General features: G+C 41.2%; 1 protein-coding gene across 3 annotated transcripts in view; it reads left to right on the forward strand.

The window, feature by feature from the left end:
- The window catches only part of ITGA2 (integrin subunit alpha 2), a 78344-nt gene that overhangs the window by 21931 nt on the left and 41122 nt on the right, over positions 1-15291 (forward strand). For 2 of the 3 annotated variants that reach the window (XM_044446272.1, XM_044446273.1), the window contains exons 2-6: positions 944-1067; positions 7870-7979; positions 9412-9503; positions 13429-13543; positions 14412-14539. In XM_044446272.1, the coding sequence (XP_044302207.1) occupies positions 944-1067; positions 7870-7979; positions 9412-9503; positions 13429-13543; positions 14412-14539 (569 nt within the window). Of the gene's footprint in view, positions 1-943; positions 1068-6212; positions 6269-7869; positions 7980-9411; positions 9504-13428; positions 13544-14411; positions 14540-15291 lie in introns of those variants that run through there. The other variant, XM_044446274.1, reaches the window with a different exon arrangement.

Below are 15291 nucleotides of genomic sequence, written 5' to 3' on the forward strand. Positions count from 1 at the left end.
CAAGTAAATCAGGAAGTTTCTCAGAAGATCCTCTGATTAACTCCTTGTTCTAGCAAAATAACAGTAGATTTAGACAGTAATGATAAGGGTAAAGCCATTTTCCTCTAAAAACTATTATCATTCTACTTTTAACCATTTGAACTATAAAGAAAGAAATTTAAGGCTATCATCTCCACAATCTGCTTTTATTTGACAGGGATGGGGGGAGGGTTGTCTATATAATGCTGATTAGAATTCATAAGCATTACTGAAAAAGCAGCTACACAGTATGTAGTGCTAAAGTCTTATTGTATTGAACAGTTTGAAGGCAATGTATATAGTTGTAGCTGGGGGAGAGACTTAAAATACAATATTGCATAGCAATGTGACTCAGAATTGGCACCTAAGAATAGAAATTGAATTCTGTGACCTGTGTTAGTTATGCCAATCTAAAAATACATTTGTTTTTTTGGTGCAATTTATCCTGTTTTTGCTGATCATGGGAAGCTAAAGAGTGATACATTGAAGCCATCTTCCTTGTCCTCTAGAAATTAAGCTGAGAACTTGCTGCAAATACATATTTTCTTCCGAAAGGTGAGGGAAGCATTGCTTGGCGGCATAGCACATGCCCTGCATGTGGAAGTTTGACTCCCACCTGAGACCCTGGGGAGTCACCACCGGCAAAAAGAGACAAGAGTGGGCTAGTGTGACCCAGTATGGTAGCCTCCCATTTTCCCACTTTAAGTCTCTCTGCTTCACCTAATGGGCTAGACACCTTAACAAAAATTAAGTCAAGATACTGGATTTTGTTACAAAATCACAGTTGCACAGTTGCAATGGAAAGATAGAAATTCCCATCCATGGTGACATATAAATTAGCTACTGAGTAGAATTGGCATGAAGAGAGCACATCAAGTTCTTTGCTTAATTACTTTTATGGTAATCTTACTCTTCTTCTTAATAGGCATCCTGCAAAACTGCTGCGAAGCGTACAATGTTGGGCTCCAAGGAGTAAAAGTATTTTCTGGACCCTCGAGTGAGCAATTTGGATACACAGTGAAGCAGCTTTTAAATGAAGAAGGGAAATGGTAAGCACTTCTGTGCATCATTCATAGTAGCTAGAATGGCCGGGGAAAGGGCCCAGGCTGCCATGCCTGTGTCTGTGAGTTCAAATCCCCTTGGGGGCAATTAGTGCTTATCGGTGTCAGGATAGCTGAATGCTCTAAGGCATCAGACTAAGGACTTTCCAGTTTCTAGGTGTTCTGCTCTCCAAATGGCAGTGTGGGTTCAAATCCCACTCCTCACACATCCTTTGGATTTTTTTAAACTGCCCAGAGAACTTTGGCAGTGAGGCTGGGTAGAAATGAAATAAATAATAGCATAATAATATTGTGGGGAGAAAACTAAGGGAGCCTATGTTGTAGCTATGACGGTTTCTTCACATGACCTTTATCTTCAGGCTGTTGTTTTAAACCAGTAGTATGTTCTCAGGAGACTCACAGGACCTTCTGTTTCTGTTTGACTTTCTGTCTTGTCCTTATTTTGAACTCGGGATGAATTAAAATCCTAATTACAGCACCTTGATGAAATTTGTCATGTAAGAGGAAGTCTGTACCATCAGGGAGCATGTACTTTGAGCTTTCACTGATTCATCTTATATACGGGCTTAATGTGAGATCACCCTTATCCATGTTTAAAGGATGGGAGGAGCATGCAGGGTCGTGTACTTGCTCCCCCAGCCTTTCCACTCTGGTGCAGAAATGCCTTTTGACCTGAAGCGTATCCAGACAGGGGGCAATGAGTGTGACGGAGCTGATGCCATTGTGCAGCTGTCCTGTCATCACCTCCTCCTTAACTGATTATTTATGGAAAGCAAAAATAGAGGAGAACTGTCAGGAGGACCATGGGAAGGTGACAAGTGGAAGACAGTGAGAAAGGGACATCCACGCAGCCAGGAAATTCCATGAACGAGGCAGGGTCATTGCATGATAGAAACATAGAAAACAGCGCGAGTCAGAAGGGGTCTCCCGGGCCATCTAGTCTGACCTCCGGCACCAGCCGGCTCTGCTCACGACATGCCCACCATGTGGACGTCCAGCCTATCCTTGAACACCTGCACCGATTGGACCTCAACCACTCCCGGGGAGGTAAAATTTAAAACGTAACTGGAACTAACCCTGAAATGGTCCTCAAGTCATATGTGACACTTGGATGGCTTGGAGGAGGAGATGGTAGCAGGAACTACATGAACCTGCTGCCTCTTCTCAATGCTTTAAGCATGAAGAGAGGGCTAATATTTCCTCTTCATAGCCTCCCTAACTTGGGTCTCTCCTCAATGTTTGGAGTGCCAGCTATCCTGGCCAATAGAACTTATAGGGCACAACATCTCGATGGACCTGGGTTGGGGAAGACTGTGCTAGAGTTTTAACTGCTTTCACTGGTTCCTGCTAAGGAGGGTGAATATTGGGCAGGTATCATCTGAAATTACAAGGCATGCTTTAACTTCGCTTATGCCACAGAGCCGTTCAAAGGCTCTGGCACCAGTTTCAGTTCCCTCATCCAGGTTTAGTTCTACCTCCTGGCTCCAGTACAGTCCCACATTTACTTTGCCTCCTGCTGCATCCAGTACTGGTTTGGTCTTCCACCATCTTGAAACAAAATCAAAATTCCCATGTAAAACTTCAGCAATGGTTACAAACTACCCCAGCTTCATGGACATATGTCCACATCTGTGCATGTTGTCCTGGGACTAAAGAGCCACAGGCGCTTCCTGCCTCCCAGAAAAAACTGTGTGGAAGAACCAGTCCATGAGCCAGGGAAGGCACAGCTGCAAGAGGGTTGTTTCTCTCCTCCCTGCCAGAATAAAGGCTTTTAAGAGCTTAGTAACTAAGTGCTGCTGCCCAAGTTTCCTTTTACTCCTCTGTCCCAATCCCCTTTGTGTTATGTCTGTTTTGTGCCTGGGGTATGGGCTACCTTATTGCCCTGGGACCCTGTTTTAGCTGAAGGTCTGGATAAAAACGCTTTAAATAAATCCTTGCTCAGAAGTAAGTCTAACTGAGGACTCATTCCCTGCTTAATATGTACAGGATTTCACTTCTGTGTAGTTCTTAGGGAACCACTCTATGGAGGAGTCAAAAAAGATCCTGCTCCACAATCTTGCAGTGAGTAAGCACGCTCTTCAGTCACTTTGTGGAGCATAAAAGTAGACTAATAGATTTAGTGAGTCCAAAGGCAGAATACTTGCAGTTTTTAAGAAGAGAGACCAACATGTTAAGCATTTTGTCACAAAAACTACTAGAACATTTCCCCAGTAATGGCTGATGTTCCTAGCTTGTTTTGTTTTGAGAACAATATTTTGAAAAGACAGACTTCCTTGAATTAAAACATCAAAAGCCCCAGCCCAATCCATGTTTAGCTAGGGAACAAAGCCTGCAGTGACCAGCATGCTCAACCAGTGTTGCTGGCTTGGGAACACTGGGCATTGTCCAACTTTCTTCCAAATGTGAATAGGATCATGCCCTAAGGTCACCTTGTTAGATCACTGCTTTTGCTTATCTGCTCACTGTTTTCTGTTTGTAGAACAATTAGTATTGAAATTAACTCAGAAATTAATTCAGACAGTATCATCTAGATGTGATTAATTTCAGCGGGGAGGGACAGAGGCTGAAGATGCCCCAAGTCAGATCATCTCCTGACCTATCCATTCTGCTCCCCACCCACCAAAAAAACCCTCTCTCCAAGGTCGCATTCCCAACCTCAGAAAGACAGTTCTTTCTGGCAGGGAATAAAAATGGGGTCAGATTCTTCCCCCATATTCAAAGTATTCAGTGGGCCCTCAGACACTTTGTAAGAAGACTGTCTAAGAAATTCATCCCATAAATTTATTTTATTTAAAAAAACAAAAGTATTAACAAGAGAGATTCAGCTCTACAGTGGTGTAGCAATATAATAATTAAATAGAATGCATGAATTGTAGCTTGCAAAGGATGTAGAATCATAGAGGTGGAAGGGTGTCTAATTACAGTTCTCTTGAACGGTGGCTGTCCAGTCTTTAACAAGGGAGAACGCAGCACCTTCCAGTTCAGCCTATTCCATTGTTGAACAGCTTGTTAGGCAATTCTTCTTGTGTTTCAACAAAAGACTTTACCTCTTTTTGTTTCTGAGCAGTGTCGTAACTGAGATTTCACAGATAATTCATGTGTTTGATCTGCTCTCTCCCAGTCTGCCGCATATTAGTAATTGTGTCTGTAGTTTTTAGTTCAGTAAAGATTAGATCCTTGGCAAGAATAACTGAGAGGATGTTTAGAAAGCTGACTAATAGTTCTCCGTAGGAGTATTTACGTTTAGTCACAGTTTTGTGCAGGAAGAATAAGCCATTCATAGGAACAGCAGTACAAAGTAAACATGTAGAAAGTTCTATTCTTTATTGACTTCATAGATATGCTCTGTGTGGGTGTGGATGTGAGAGAGACTGAGACAGACAGACAGACATTTTTAGCTTCTGTATTGGATAGCTGTAATAGATGTTTCCATATTCTTTTTGATATCATTTCTACTTTGCTTCACTTCACTTATTCCTTTATGCATATATTTTGAAATCAACATGCAAACCTTTTTTAATTCTTAAAGTCACACTTTCTTCAGGGTGATTTTCAATGCATGTTATGTTCCTTTTCTTTGTTTTAAGAGAGGAAGAGCAGGTGCCTTCCTGGTAGTGTTTTGGAGGCCAGCAGAAATCAGTATTCAGTTTGTATTTCTTGCAGGATAGAACAGGGTTTCCAAACAGGGTTCCCAAGCACAACCTATCTGAATAAATGAAATGGTAACAATGGTTTGCATGCCTGAGTAAGACATGCCCAGATACTTTAGTCAGAGAATAAAGAAGTTGAAGCCATTAAAGTTGGGGACAGAAATGTAGTTGCATAGCATTGATTCCGGCAGCACCCGGAGCAACTCACAGATAACAGAATCTTACGATATGTGCAAAATACTGTTGGCCCTGCACATTTTTATTATATCATACTTGATACCATAGTAGGACTACAGTGATATTTATTGCTATCAGAGGGTGCAGTCCTATGCAAATTTTGGAAGCAAAAACCTTCTAACTCCCAGCGTGCCCATCCATCTTCCTTGAATTTTTCATAGGCTTTTGCTTCTAAAACTCATAAAAACATGAGCAGGAAGAGGGACATATCCAAACAGGTAACAAAGATGTGCAGAGGATTAACAGCCAATCATAACTTCTCACCACAAGTCCTGGAGAAGACATTGCACCCCCTTTGTAAGAAAAACAATCACAGAAACATACAAACTTCCTGTAACCACAGTGTGGAGTGAAGTATCACCCTGCTGTCAGTTGCATATAAGTATGCAGCAAGCTTTAAGGAGATGCAGGACAGTGGTAGTGGAAAGAACATGGCATTAACCTATCACATATTCAAAACAATTGAATAGGGAACAAAACGGTTATTTTGTTTTAGTTCTTGGCTATTTTCACTTCTGGGTATCTGTGTGAATAATATACTGCAGCTACCTTCCATAAACAGAACCCATCATTCCAGAATGGCTCCAGACATTTAATTATCTCATTGACATGACCAGGTTGGAATAATAATACTCTGCATGTACTTGAGAGGCTTTCAAGAAAAGCAAGCTTTTTCTTGAAATAAATGCTTGAGCTTGCTCACATTCTAGAAGAAAACATAGGCACACTTTAGATGCATCATCAAACACTAACATTAATTTTGAAGTATGTAAATAACATATTTTTTGGTGGAATGCCCATTTGTTGGTGAAAGGGATTTTTTTCTGCTCCCTCCAATGGAGAACCCTTCAGAGCAGATTTTGTGTATGTGTGCTGGGGGAGGGGAGGGGGTAATGTTTCAGGAAAAGGAAAATCCTATTGCATAAGTCTAAGTCCGGTTCTCGTGTTGGGTGTCCCTTCTCTTTTTAAAATCAGCCTTCTTGGCTCCAAAGTAATCAGTTAGGACTGTATTAACATTATTGTTGGGTGCGTAGAGTCTATATGAAAAAGTAGTTGAAAAAGCCTGGTTGTGAGTCTGTGGTAAGCTGATCATGTGCACATATTCTGGAAGTACCAAGAAAAAAATGCATTGGGACGAGAAAACACTATGCAAAAACCAGATTTGGAATGTGTTGGTAGGTGTATTCCACCATCTCCTATAGTCTGGTGTCCACAATGCACTGTCTTTTTCTGTGTCCTTTGACAGTCTGGGTGAATGCAGACATTCTTCTTGATGGCTAATACACCAGCGGTGACCTTAAGGTATTTTATTTGGCAACTGAACTTCGTAAGTGTCATAACAACATCGAAATGCAAGCTGCAGTTTGGTTGTTCTGCTTTCTTACACTGCAGTATTGGAGACAGTGTGGTGGAGTAGTTTAGGTGGAGGAGCATGGGACAGGGATTCAGGCAACATAAGTAACTTTGGCTCTGGGGCCAACTGGGTGCCTTTGGGCAGATCACAGACTCTCAGTGCGACCTACCTCACAGGGTTGCTGTTGTGGAGAAAAGATTGAGAGCAGGAAGATGAGAATTATGTAAGCTGCTTTGAGTTCATTGTTTTAAAAAGTGGGAGATAAATCAAATAAACGAGGAAATAACAACATTTAGTGTAGCTCTGAGTTTCAGTGGGTCCTGTAGACCTAGCTTGTTTCCTGCTGTTGGAATCTCCACAGCATGCTCTCCTTTAAGCACCACCCCCCCCTGCTTTTGTGAGGTGTAGAGCTAGAATGAACAGAGAAGACACTTCCGGGCAGCTGGAGTCTGAGCGGGCTCTTTGCCAGCATTTTGTTTTGCGGTTATTGGAGCTGCTCCGACTTGTACAGTTGAATTTGTATATTTCCTGACTGCAGGAATGCACCCTTTGTATGTTGTAAGGGTGTGGTAGAATCAGTGCAGGAATTCAACATCAGAAACTCGTACAATTTCTGAGAATCCTCTTTCTACCTGGAACTGTATTCTCCTCAAGAGAAGGGCAAAAAGGAGAGCAGGATCAGAAATGCCCACCCTTGTAGCCTCCTGCCTGCAGGGACACTACTGGTGTAACCTTCCACCCTGTCACACACAGAAAGATATTGGAATCTCTCCAGCTAATCCCACCCCCTTCCTGGGAGCTTGCTTCATGGTTTGAATTGCCTTATTCATTTGTTAGATTTATGCCCTGCTTTCCTCGTTGGGCATCTAGAGAGGGAATGACAGAAAAAAGCAAAGAAACTCGCAGGTCTCATTTCAGGAGCTTGTAGCTCTTGGGTCTCACGCCATGGTTTTTGTTTGTTTCTGGCCCCTTGGCTTCACTAGTTTATTATTTGTGCATATTTTAGGAAAACTGATTGCAGAACCTTTGAGGAAGCATCAGCATTCTGCTGATGGCAGGGAAATGTACAGCCCAGTATGTTTTGTACAGTGACATCAGTTTAATCAAGTACTGATACTCTGGTTAATGCCAAATACCCAATGTTTTTTCCAGCCCCATGAATCACTGGAGATAAGTTCTTAATTATTTTGTCCACCATTCTCCCAAAGCTGAGATCACTATTTTTCCTTACAACACTTCACACATTGCCAGTGTTTATTTTATTTATCCCACCTTTCTCCCACTGCAGAACTCAAGGTAGCTACATGCGGTTCCAAAGTGGTCTCACCTCCAAGCTTAGGCCAGCCCCAGACCTGCTTAGCTTCAACATGGTAGATGCTTTATGTGCCTTCAGACCATACACTAGAAACACTAGCGTTGGGGGAAAGGGCCCAGAAACTACCTTACAGGTCAATACTGTAGTATTATGAGGTTCTCTCTTCAGATACTGGTTTTAGAATGGCATCACCCAACTGAGTTTCCTGAACATAACAGTGTGTTTGTTTTTCAGGTTACTTGTTGCTTCACCTTGGAGTGGATATCCAAAAAATAGAATGGGAGACATATATAAATGTGCAGTCAATCAACAGGAGACCACATGTTCAAGGATGAATTTACAAAGTAAGTTGTAACAGTACTACATGATATTTTATGACATCTTATTATTTTATTATTATATTATTAACATATATAATTTCTCAAGGAGGCATACGGAGCTCCTATCCTAGCCCATCCTTGTTTTATCTTCACAATAACTTCGTGAGGTAGCTTCGGCTGAGGGAAAAAAATGTCGAAGACACAGTGATCATCATGTCTGAAAGGAGATTTGAACTTGGGTTGCTCCAGTCCTGGCTAGTAACATTTAATTACTATATCACACTTTATATGCATTCTACAAAAGTTTGTTTTGGATGCCACTAACAGGAAAATAGGACAGAGAACAGAGTAGCAACAAAAATTAAATTCAAATGACTTAATTATGTAAATCTATTAGGACTCTTCTAAGTTGGGCAGCCCTTGGACTCAGGAAGAAAAAGTCCCATGAAGTTAAAATCCTTATGTTGAAACACCTTTAATTTTCTTTAGAAATAAGCAGTTTATGTTTGGGGTAGATAAACTCTAGCAGTTCTAATTCAAAAAGAACATGTGTCTAATGCCCTAGACATCCTAAAAAGCAGATGGGTTATTTCTTTGTTGAGAAGTTCATGTTGTCCCTTCCTTCCTCATGTATCCGTGTTGGAATGGGTAAGACCAAAAGGCCTATCTAGTCCAGCAGCTTGCCAACAGGGTGTGAATAGAATTGCATCCTCCACATACTTCATAGTGAGATTGTGTTGAGCGCAACTTAGGCGTGGTTCTCAGCATACATTTATTGAATGAAGGGGAAAAACATTTGAAATGTCTGCTCTTGCTATGTAGGGCAACATCCTTATTCTGCCAAATGCAGGGGTAATCTTTTAGCATATATATATGATCACAGCTGCCTGAAAAGTGATGCTTGCACTTGGAATGTCAAATGTTTAATTCTGCACATAGATGCAGACAAACTGTCACAAACTGGGTACAACTTATGTACAGACTTTTCAAGAGCTATTCTTTGGCTACCCCATATTAGATATAGGAACTAAAAAGTGCATCATTAAATGATGTCCATATGTGCAAGTAAGGACTATATATACAATTCCTAATTCTGAGGAAATGAGCATTTATTTCAGCATGCGTTCCACACTCTCAGTAGTTTATTATGAGTAATAAACTGTTGATCCAAACAGTATAAGTTTGACTTTATTAAATATTGATGGACAAAATGGAGGCCTGCATTGTTCCCCAAATAAGTTTCCGTGGAAACTCATTTCTCAGAGGAATTTCCAAGGAAAAGTAACTTGGTAAATGTAGATTACTAAGGGCAAATTCAGATGCTTATTAAGAGGGCACACTTGTTGCATTTAGGGGATGAAATAGGACATAGGTAGGAAATATCTGCAAGCTACTTAGAATTTTTATGTTAAAAACAATACCTTCAATCATTGCTGGAATTTACACTGTCTTTCAGCTTTCGCAAGCATTCCAAATGTTACTGAGATAAAGAAGGAAATGAATCTAGGATTAACCCTAGCAAGAAACTCAATAACAGGAGGATTTTTGGTAAGTGCTAATCATATTAGTAATAAAAGTGTAAGATTCCTCCCAAGTTGATGATGAAATCATCATCATCATCATCATCATCATCATTATTATTTTTATTAGAACATTTCTATGCCGCCCCTTGCCAAAGCCTCAGGGCGGCTTACAAACACAATAAAATACAAAAATAACAATATAAAATTAAAATTAACAATATAAAATAAATAAAAGTATAAAATATAAATCATAAGCTTTTCTGTGTGCTTTATGTGGTATTGCTTAACCCAATGGGGTACGGGATAAACAAATTGCAATAAGTAGGCATTTTACTTTTAAATAGCTTTGCTTTGTGTTTGTGTATTTTTATGTAGCAAAAATTCTTTCCTTGGTTCCTTTTCGGATCAGGGTGCGTTTCACAGGCTAGCTGGCATATCTTTCCAGGGACAAACTAGCAGTCAGTAAGAACTGGAAGGGTGGGGGAGAGGATGTGGGGAGAGGACTTCTTGCTTCTGGCACCCACCGATTCCTTAGCACATATGAAGTAGCCTTAGCTCATATCCTTACCTCCAGCTTCTCGAGCAGTAGCTAATTAATGAGGTTGTTCCTTATTATCAACCATATCTTGAAGTTTAAACACCATCTCTTGCTACCTTTTCCTCCTTGACAGCTGTAGCGAGGTCCAGTCCCATCCCAGGAACTGCTAGCACCATCTTGTTTTCTGTGGTTGCTTGCAATGTCGCTTCCACAGTTTGGATGCTTGTTTCTGGCTGGGCCTAGCAGAGTGAAGAGGGATCTTAAGGCCATCACCTACACTTAAGGCCATCGCCTCAGGCAGCCTCAACTACTGGGCAATAGAAAAATGAAATAAATAAAACTGCAAAATGGAATTAATTTTTTGATGTGTATGTAATGTTGTATGTAATGTTTAGGTACAAAATCTGTGAACCGTTAAAGTTGTGTTCACTTTTGCAGCTCTTTAGAAGCATTTTCTGTGCTTGTTGATAACACAGTCTGAAATTGCCTCCTGAGAAACCTTTTAGTGCATGTTGTTTGAATAGTCTTGAAAAGCACATCCAATATTTTGAGTTTCCATACTGCAGATGCAACAAAGAGTAGTCCCTTATGACTTTCTTGCATTATGGGTAATGTTTCTTATGCTATAGAGATGCATCTAAAGCTGTAATACAGCATCTAGGGGAACTACAAAAAGCAGATGCATTGAATCATTATGTATGTCGCAATAAAGATCTTTAAAATGCAGGATGTGAACAGTATGAAAAGGGAATTTGCTGATGTGCTAATGAGGCAGGAAAACAAGAAAAGGCTTTGAAGATGTTTGGAACACTTAAGATACTCTTCCCTTCCCACCGCAGTTAGGTCTGTGGCATGATATATAATCCATGTGTGCAAAAGGGCCTTTTGATAAACCTCTGAGTTCTGTGTTCCATAATCCTTCCCCCAGCCAACTGCCTACGGCATGTGCCTTTGCAACCAGAATCACCCAGGAAGGAAGGTGCGCCACTCAGCCTGGCAGTGCACGTGTCTGCAACAATTTACTTTTTGGACCTATATTGTCTCCCCATTTCATGCTGTTGCTGCCTTTTCTGCCAGCTTTTAAAAATATTTTTTTAATTGTGGGGAAAGGAGCTACACCAACCCTGCAAAGCAGGTCTGAGTGCAGCACACAACCCTTTGCTGTCCTTTCTTCTTTGTTCTTCTGCATGGGAAGCCAGCGACTGGCCAGCCAGTTGAATTTTACAGACCTTGCGATGCAAAGCTGCAGCTCATGTTCCCTTGCCTTTCCTTAGGCTTAGATCAATGCACTGGGTATTATCCTTTGCAGTGTTCTAAGTGTGTAGCCGTACTCACAAAATCCAAATTTAAAAGATTTTACTAAACCAGGAAAGGAAGAAAGCAAAATAGTTACCAGTAAAGAAAATAGATTAAATATAAATTTAAGTATTCATAATCCAATATTATAAGTGTACCTGGCTTGGACCTGCTTAGATGGTCAAGGTGATGGCAACAGGGCACAAGTAAACTCTCTTCTTTTATTCTGTGTATAGAGGAGAAAACTGATTGACAGTGAAGGAAATTTATCCAGTCCATTTCTAGCAAGAAGGGAAAATGTCTGAATTCGCACATTCACGCACGAGCATTTATCACCTTGCACAGAAGAGTGTGAACGGAGCAATATTTATTTGTATGTTGCTGTTTGACCAGCTTAACATGTGAAGGATTGCCTTGTAACTGTGCTGCACCAAGTGTGTCTACTAAGAAGCAAGCCCCTTCCTGTGCAATGAGGCTTCGGGATGCGTTTACACTCGCAGTCTCAGTGATCTGTTAATAATAAAAATAGAAAATAAAAAATAAAAATTAACTTCCTTTTGAAGAAAAGAAGCAGGACATTTTTGTCAAACTATCAAAATTCAGGAAAGAAGGAACTGTTTAAATGTTACTAGTTACACTAGTTCTCTCCTAGTGAGAACTATAGAAGAATATAACTTTGAAGGATTCCTGCCTCCCTTAATAATTTAGCATTTTTCTTACTATAGATTTGATATAGAGAACTGTGGTAACAATTGATCAGCATCTTCAGTAGTTACAGTTGTTTATGACTGACACTAATGAAATAATATAGTTAATAGAAGTCATACAGACGATGGTGTTATAAACTCACAAGAGTGATGCCATCTGCTGGCCACTTCCAGGCCACATTTAAAAGATTAGGGTGGAGGATGGAGGCCGAGCTTCTTCAGACAGCCTCTTTGCTTTGAAAGGGACTTGGGATGTATGAAAGCATTCGTGAAACTTCCTGCCTTTTTCTGCTGCCTGTATGGGGTTTTAGTTAGACTCTCCATTGCTGCTGGACATCCTTCAGGAACTTTGCTTTTGTTCACCTGGATTAGGAAAGATAATTTGAATAATTTGAATTCACAGTGCCTGTGGTGCTGAATTCAAGGATGTGAAGTGCCATGTCAGAGACCAGTGTAGCCAAGGGATGTCCCAGAACCAGTGCAGACAGTACTACAAATGATGCTGCCCATGTATTGCAATAATTAATGAGCCCTCTGGCCATGTGCAAAGAAGTGTAGTCCCAGTCTGGTATGTAACTGAACTTAGTGAACGTGGAACCATCAGCAGATTCCCATGGCCTCACACCCAGTTTTTGCATTTTCTGGAACCTACGAAAGCTATACAGTTGGAAAAGTCACTGCATGTAATTCCACTGCCCCCACTGCTGTCCAGATTTTGTTAAAAAGAATGCATGGGGAGAATAGTGTCAAATAAAACACTGTAGACACTAAGAAGTCAGAATTAGCTTGCAACCCTTTTAAAAAATAGCCTTCAGACCTTCCACAATGGCTGACCCTGGCCCTATAATTAGCCCTACTTGCTTGTATATGTCACAGCTTTCTCATGGGGGAACATGAAGGCATTTGTGCGCATAGTCCAGCATTATAATGAGACATTGCAGAACGTACCACCCAATGCAGTGGCTGCATTTGTACATGGCACTAAGCTGTGGTTTATGTTAAACATAGTTTGAAAATTTAGCCATGAATTTTAGTCAAGGAAACAAATGCTGAAATGCTTGCAGACAAGATTATTTCCCTATTTCCGGTTTTGTTTTCCTCCACCCATTTTCCCAACCTTTAGAGCATTCATTTTCTGACCACTCTTACTGGGATCCTCTGTTTCAAGGCAGATAAGTGTATAGAGAAGCTAGGAGTAAGACACAGCTCTGCTGTCCTATATAATAAAGAACTGGGGTTAAGACAAGCTAGACCTTGTAAGTCAGCAAGCTACCATTTTTGGTAACTTTTCACTGGTTAACAAATCATGGATAGTTTATGGGTCATGAGCTCAGATGTAACAAGTCAGATTCTGCCTTAAAGTGGTTTTCAAAAATAATCTTCTTCTTCTTTGTGTTTTGATTTCAAAGACATGTGGTCCTTTGTGGGCACAACAGTGTGGAAGCCAGTACTACGCGACAGGAATCTGTTCTGAGTTTAATCAAAGGTTCCAGTTCCTGAGAAGTTTTTCACCTGCTGTGCAAAGTAAGGCAGTGAAGGCAGACAAGATTCAGTAAGACATGTGTCAACCTTTGAAAACCAGACAGAAGCAATATACCCAAAGCTAATGAACTCAAGAGCAGTTCTGTGGCCCTGAGATACTGTGAGTTGCCAAATCTGAGGTTGAAAACAGAGTGTTGGCCTCAGAGATGGGACTCCATGCTTGATTGCCACCCCCACACAACACACAGAGCCTGCCTGGGGGAAAACTGCTCCAGCTGTTTCTCTGAGACCAAAAAGGTGACCTCAGAGAAAGAGGACAGGAGCTAGGGGAAGGAAGGAGCTGGTTGCCAGGGTACAGGATACTGTGTCAGAGCTCTAGGCTCCCCATCTGAAGGACTGCAACAAGATGGCTGTAATCAGCTGTCTTGCACAACAGGTGGAGGTCACCTGCATGGCCTCCTCATGAGATGCTCATAAGCTTCCATGCTCAGAAGCCTGCAAGCACTGCGGGCATCCTGGAGCACAGGGTTGTGTCTTGAGTCTTTCCATTGTAATGGATGCTTAATTTATGCATGACCCATGCCTTTTTACCCTAAATTGTGGCAGAGTTGTGGCTGCTCAAACAGTAATTAATTCTGCTTTAGCTGGCATGTCCATTGTGGTTGTGAGCTAGTATGCAGTGCGCTTGGCAGCTTTTTGAAAGTGCTTTTGGCCCCAGGCCTGCAAACTTCTAAATAGTTGCATCTCTGAATGTACTGCAAACTCAGGGGTGGGAGTTCATCATCTGGAAAGAACAAATCTCACTTTGTTTCTCCCCTACTATAACTCTGTGATTGTCTTTTGAATATTAATGTTCACAGTGGGGGCATGAAAATGACATCAAACAAGCCTTCTATCTTTTCTTTTGCAGAATGTTCTCCAGCCGTAGATATGGTGGTGGTATGTGATGAGTCCAACAGTATTTATCCTTGGGAAGATGTACAGGCATTTTTGAAAAAATTTGCCCAAGGTTTAGATATAGGCCCTACAAAAACACAGGTGAGTGGATTAAACAATATTTATTTTTTGTCAAGGATTGACCCCAGAATGCTTCAGTCCATTTTTGTAGAAAAAACTGTATTGTTTTACCGTTTTTCCCCCTAGTCTAAACTTGAGAAGTGGAAACAAAAGAAACAAAGCAAGAGCCGAGCCTCAGCCGCCAAAATAGCTCTAGGTGTCCACTCTGTATGCAAGTAATGTAGTGGGTGGGAGGACTGTAGCTTGGTGTTTGGCGTACAGAAGGACCCTGATCCGTCTCTGGCATCTCCTGGCAGGACAGGAAAACCACCTCCCTGAGCCTGTGGAGAGTTGTTGGCAGTCAGTGTTGATCATCCTGGGCTAGATGGCCAGTGATCTGAGTCTTGCTGTGGGGTTGAAACAGTAGCAATAGAGGGTCCTTTCCATTCTCCTGCATGCTTTTCTTCCAGCAAAACAATGGCTTACTATTATCCTGGTGTGCCCCTTGGTTATGAGAGTCCTGGGTTAGTGTGACAGCTGAAGAACATCATGATAAAGAATAATGCAGTCTGGAAATTTTCTTACCATGCTTCATATATAAAAGATGTTTCAGCAGTAACAAGACAGCTTATGTTGTTGTGTGATATGAAGTCAACAAATGTTCACTGATAATCTTTACACTTTGAACTTGCTTGGTGCCAGCTCTTGGGGGCATCAAGAGAAAGGAAGGCTCACTGGAAAAGACAACCATGCTAGAGAAAGGTGAAAGCTGAGGAAAAAGAGAACGACCAACT

This window comes from Varanus komodoensis, unplaced genomic scaffold (assembly GCF_004798865.1).
Source record: "Varanus komodoensis strain SLA01 unplaced genomic scaffold, ASM479886v1 scaffold5, whole genome shotgun sequence".
Taxonomy (NCBI): Eukaryota; Metazoa; Chordata; class Lepidosauria; order Squamata; family Varanidae; genus Varanus; species Varanus komodoensis.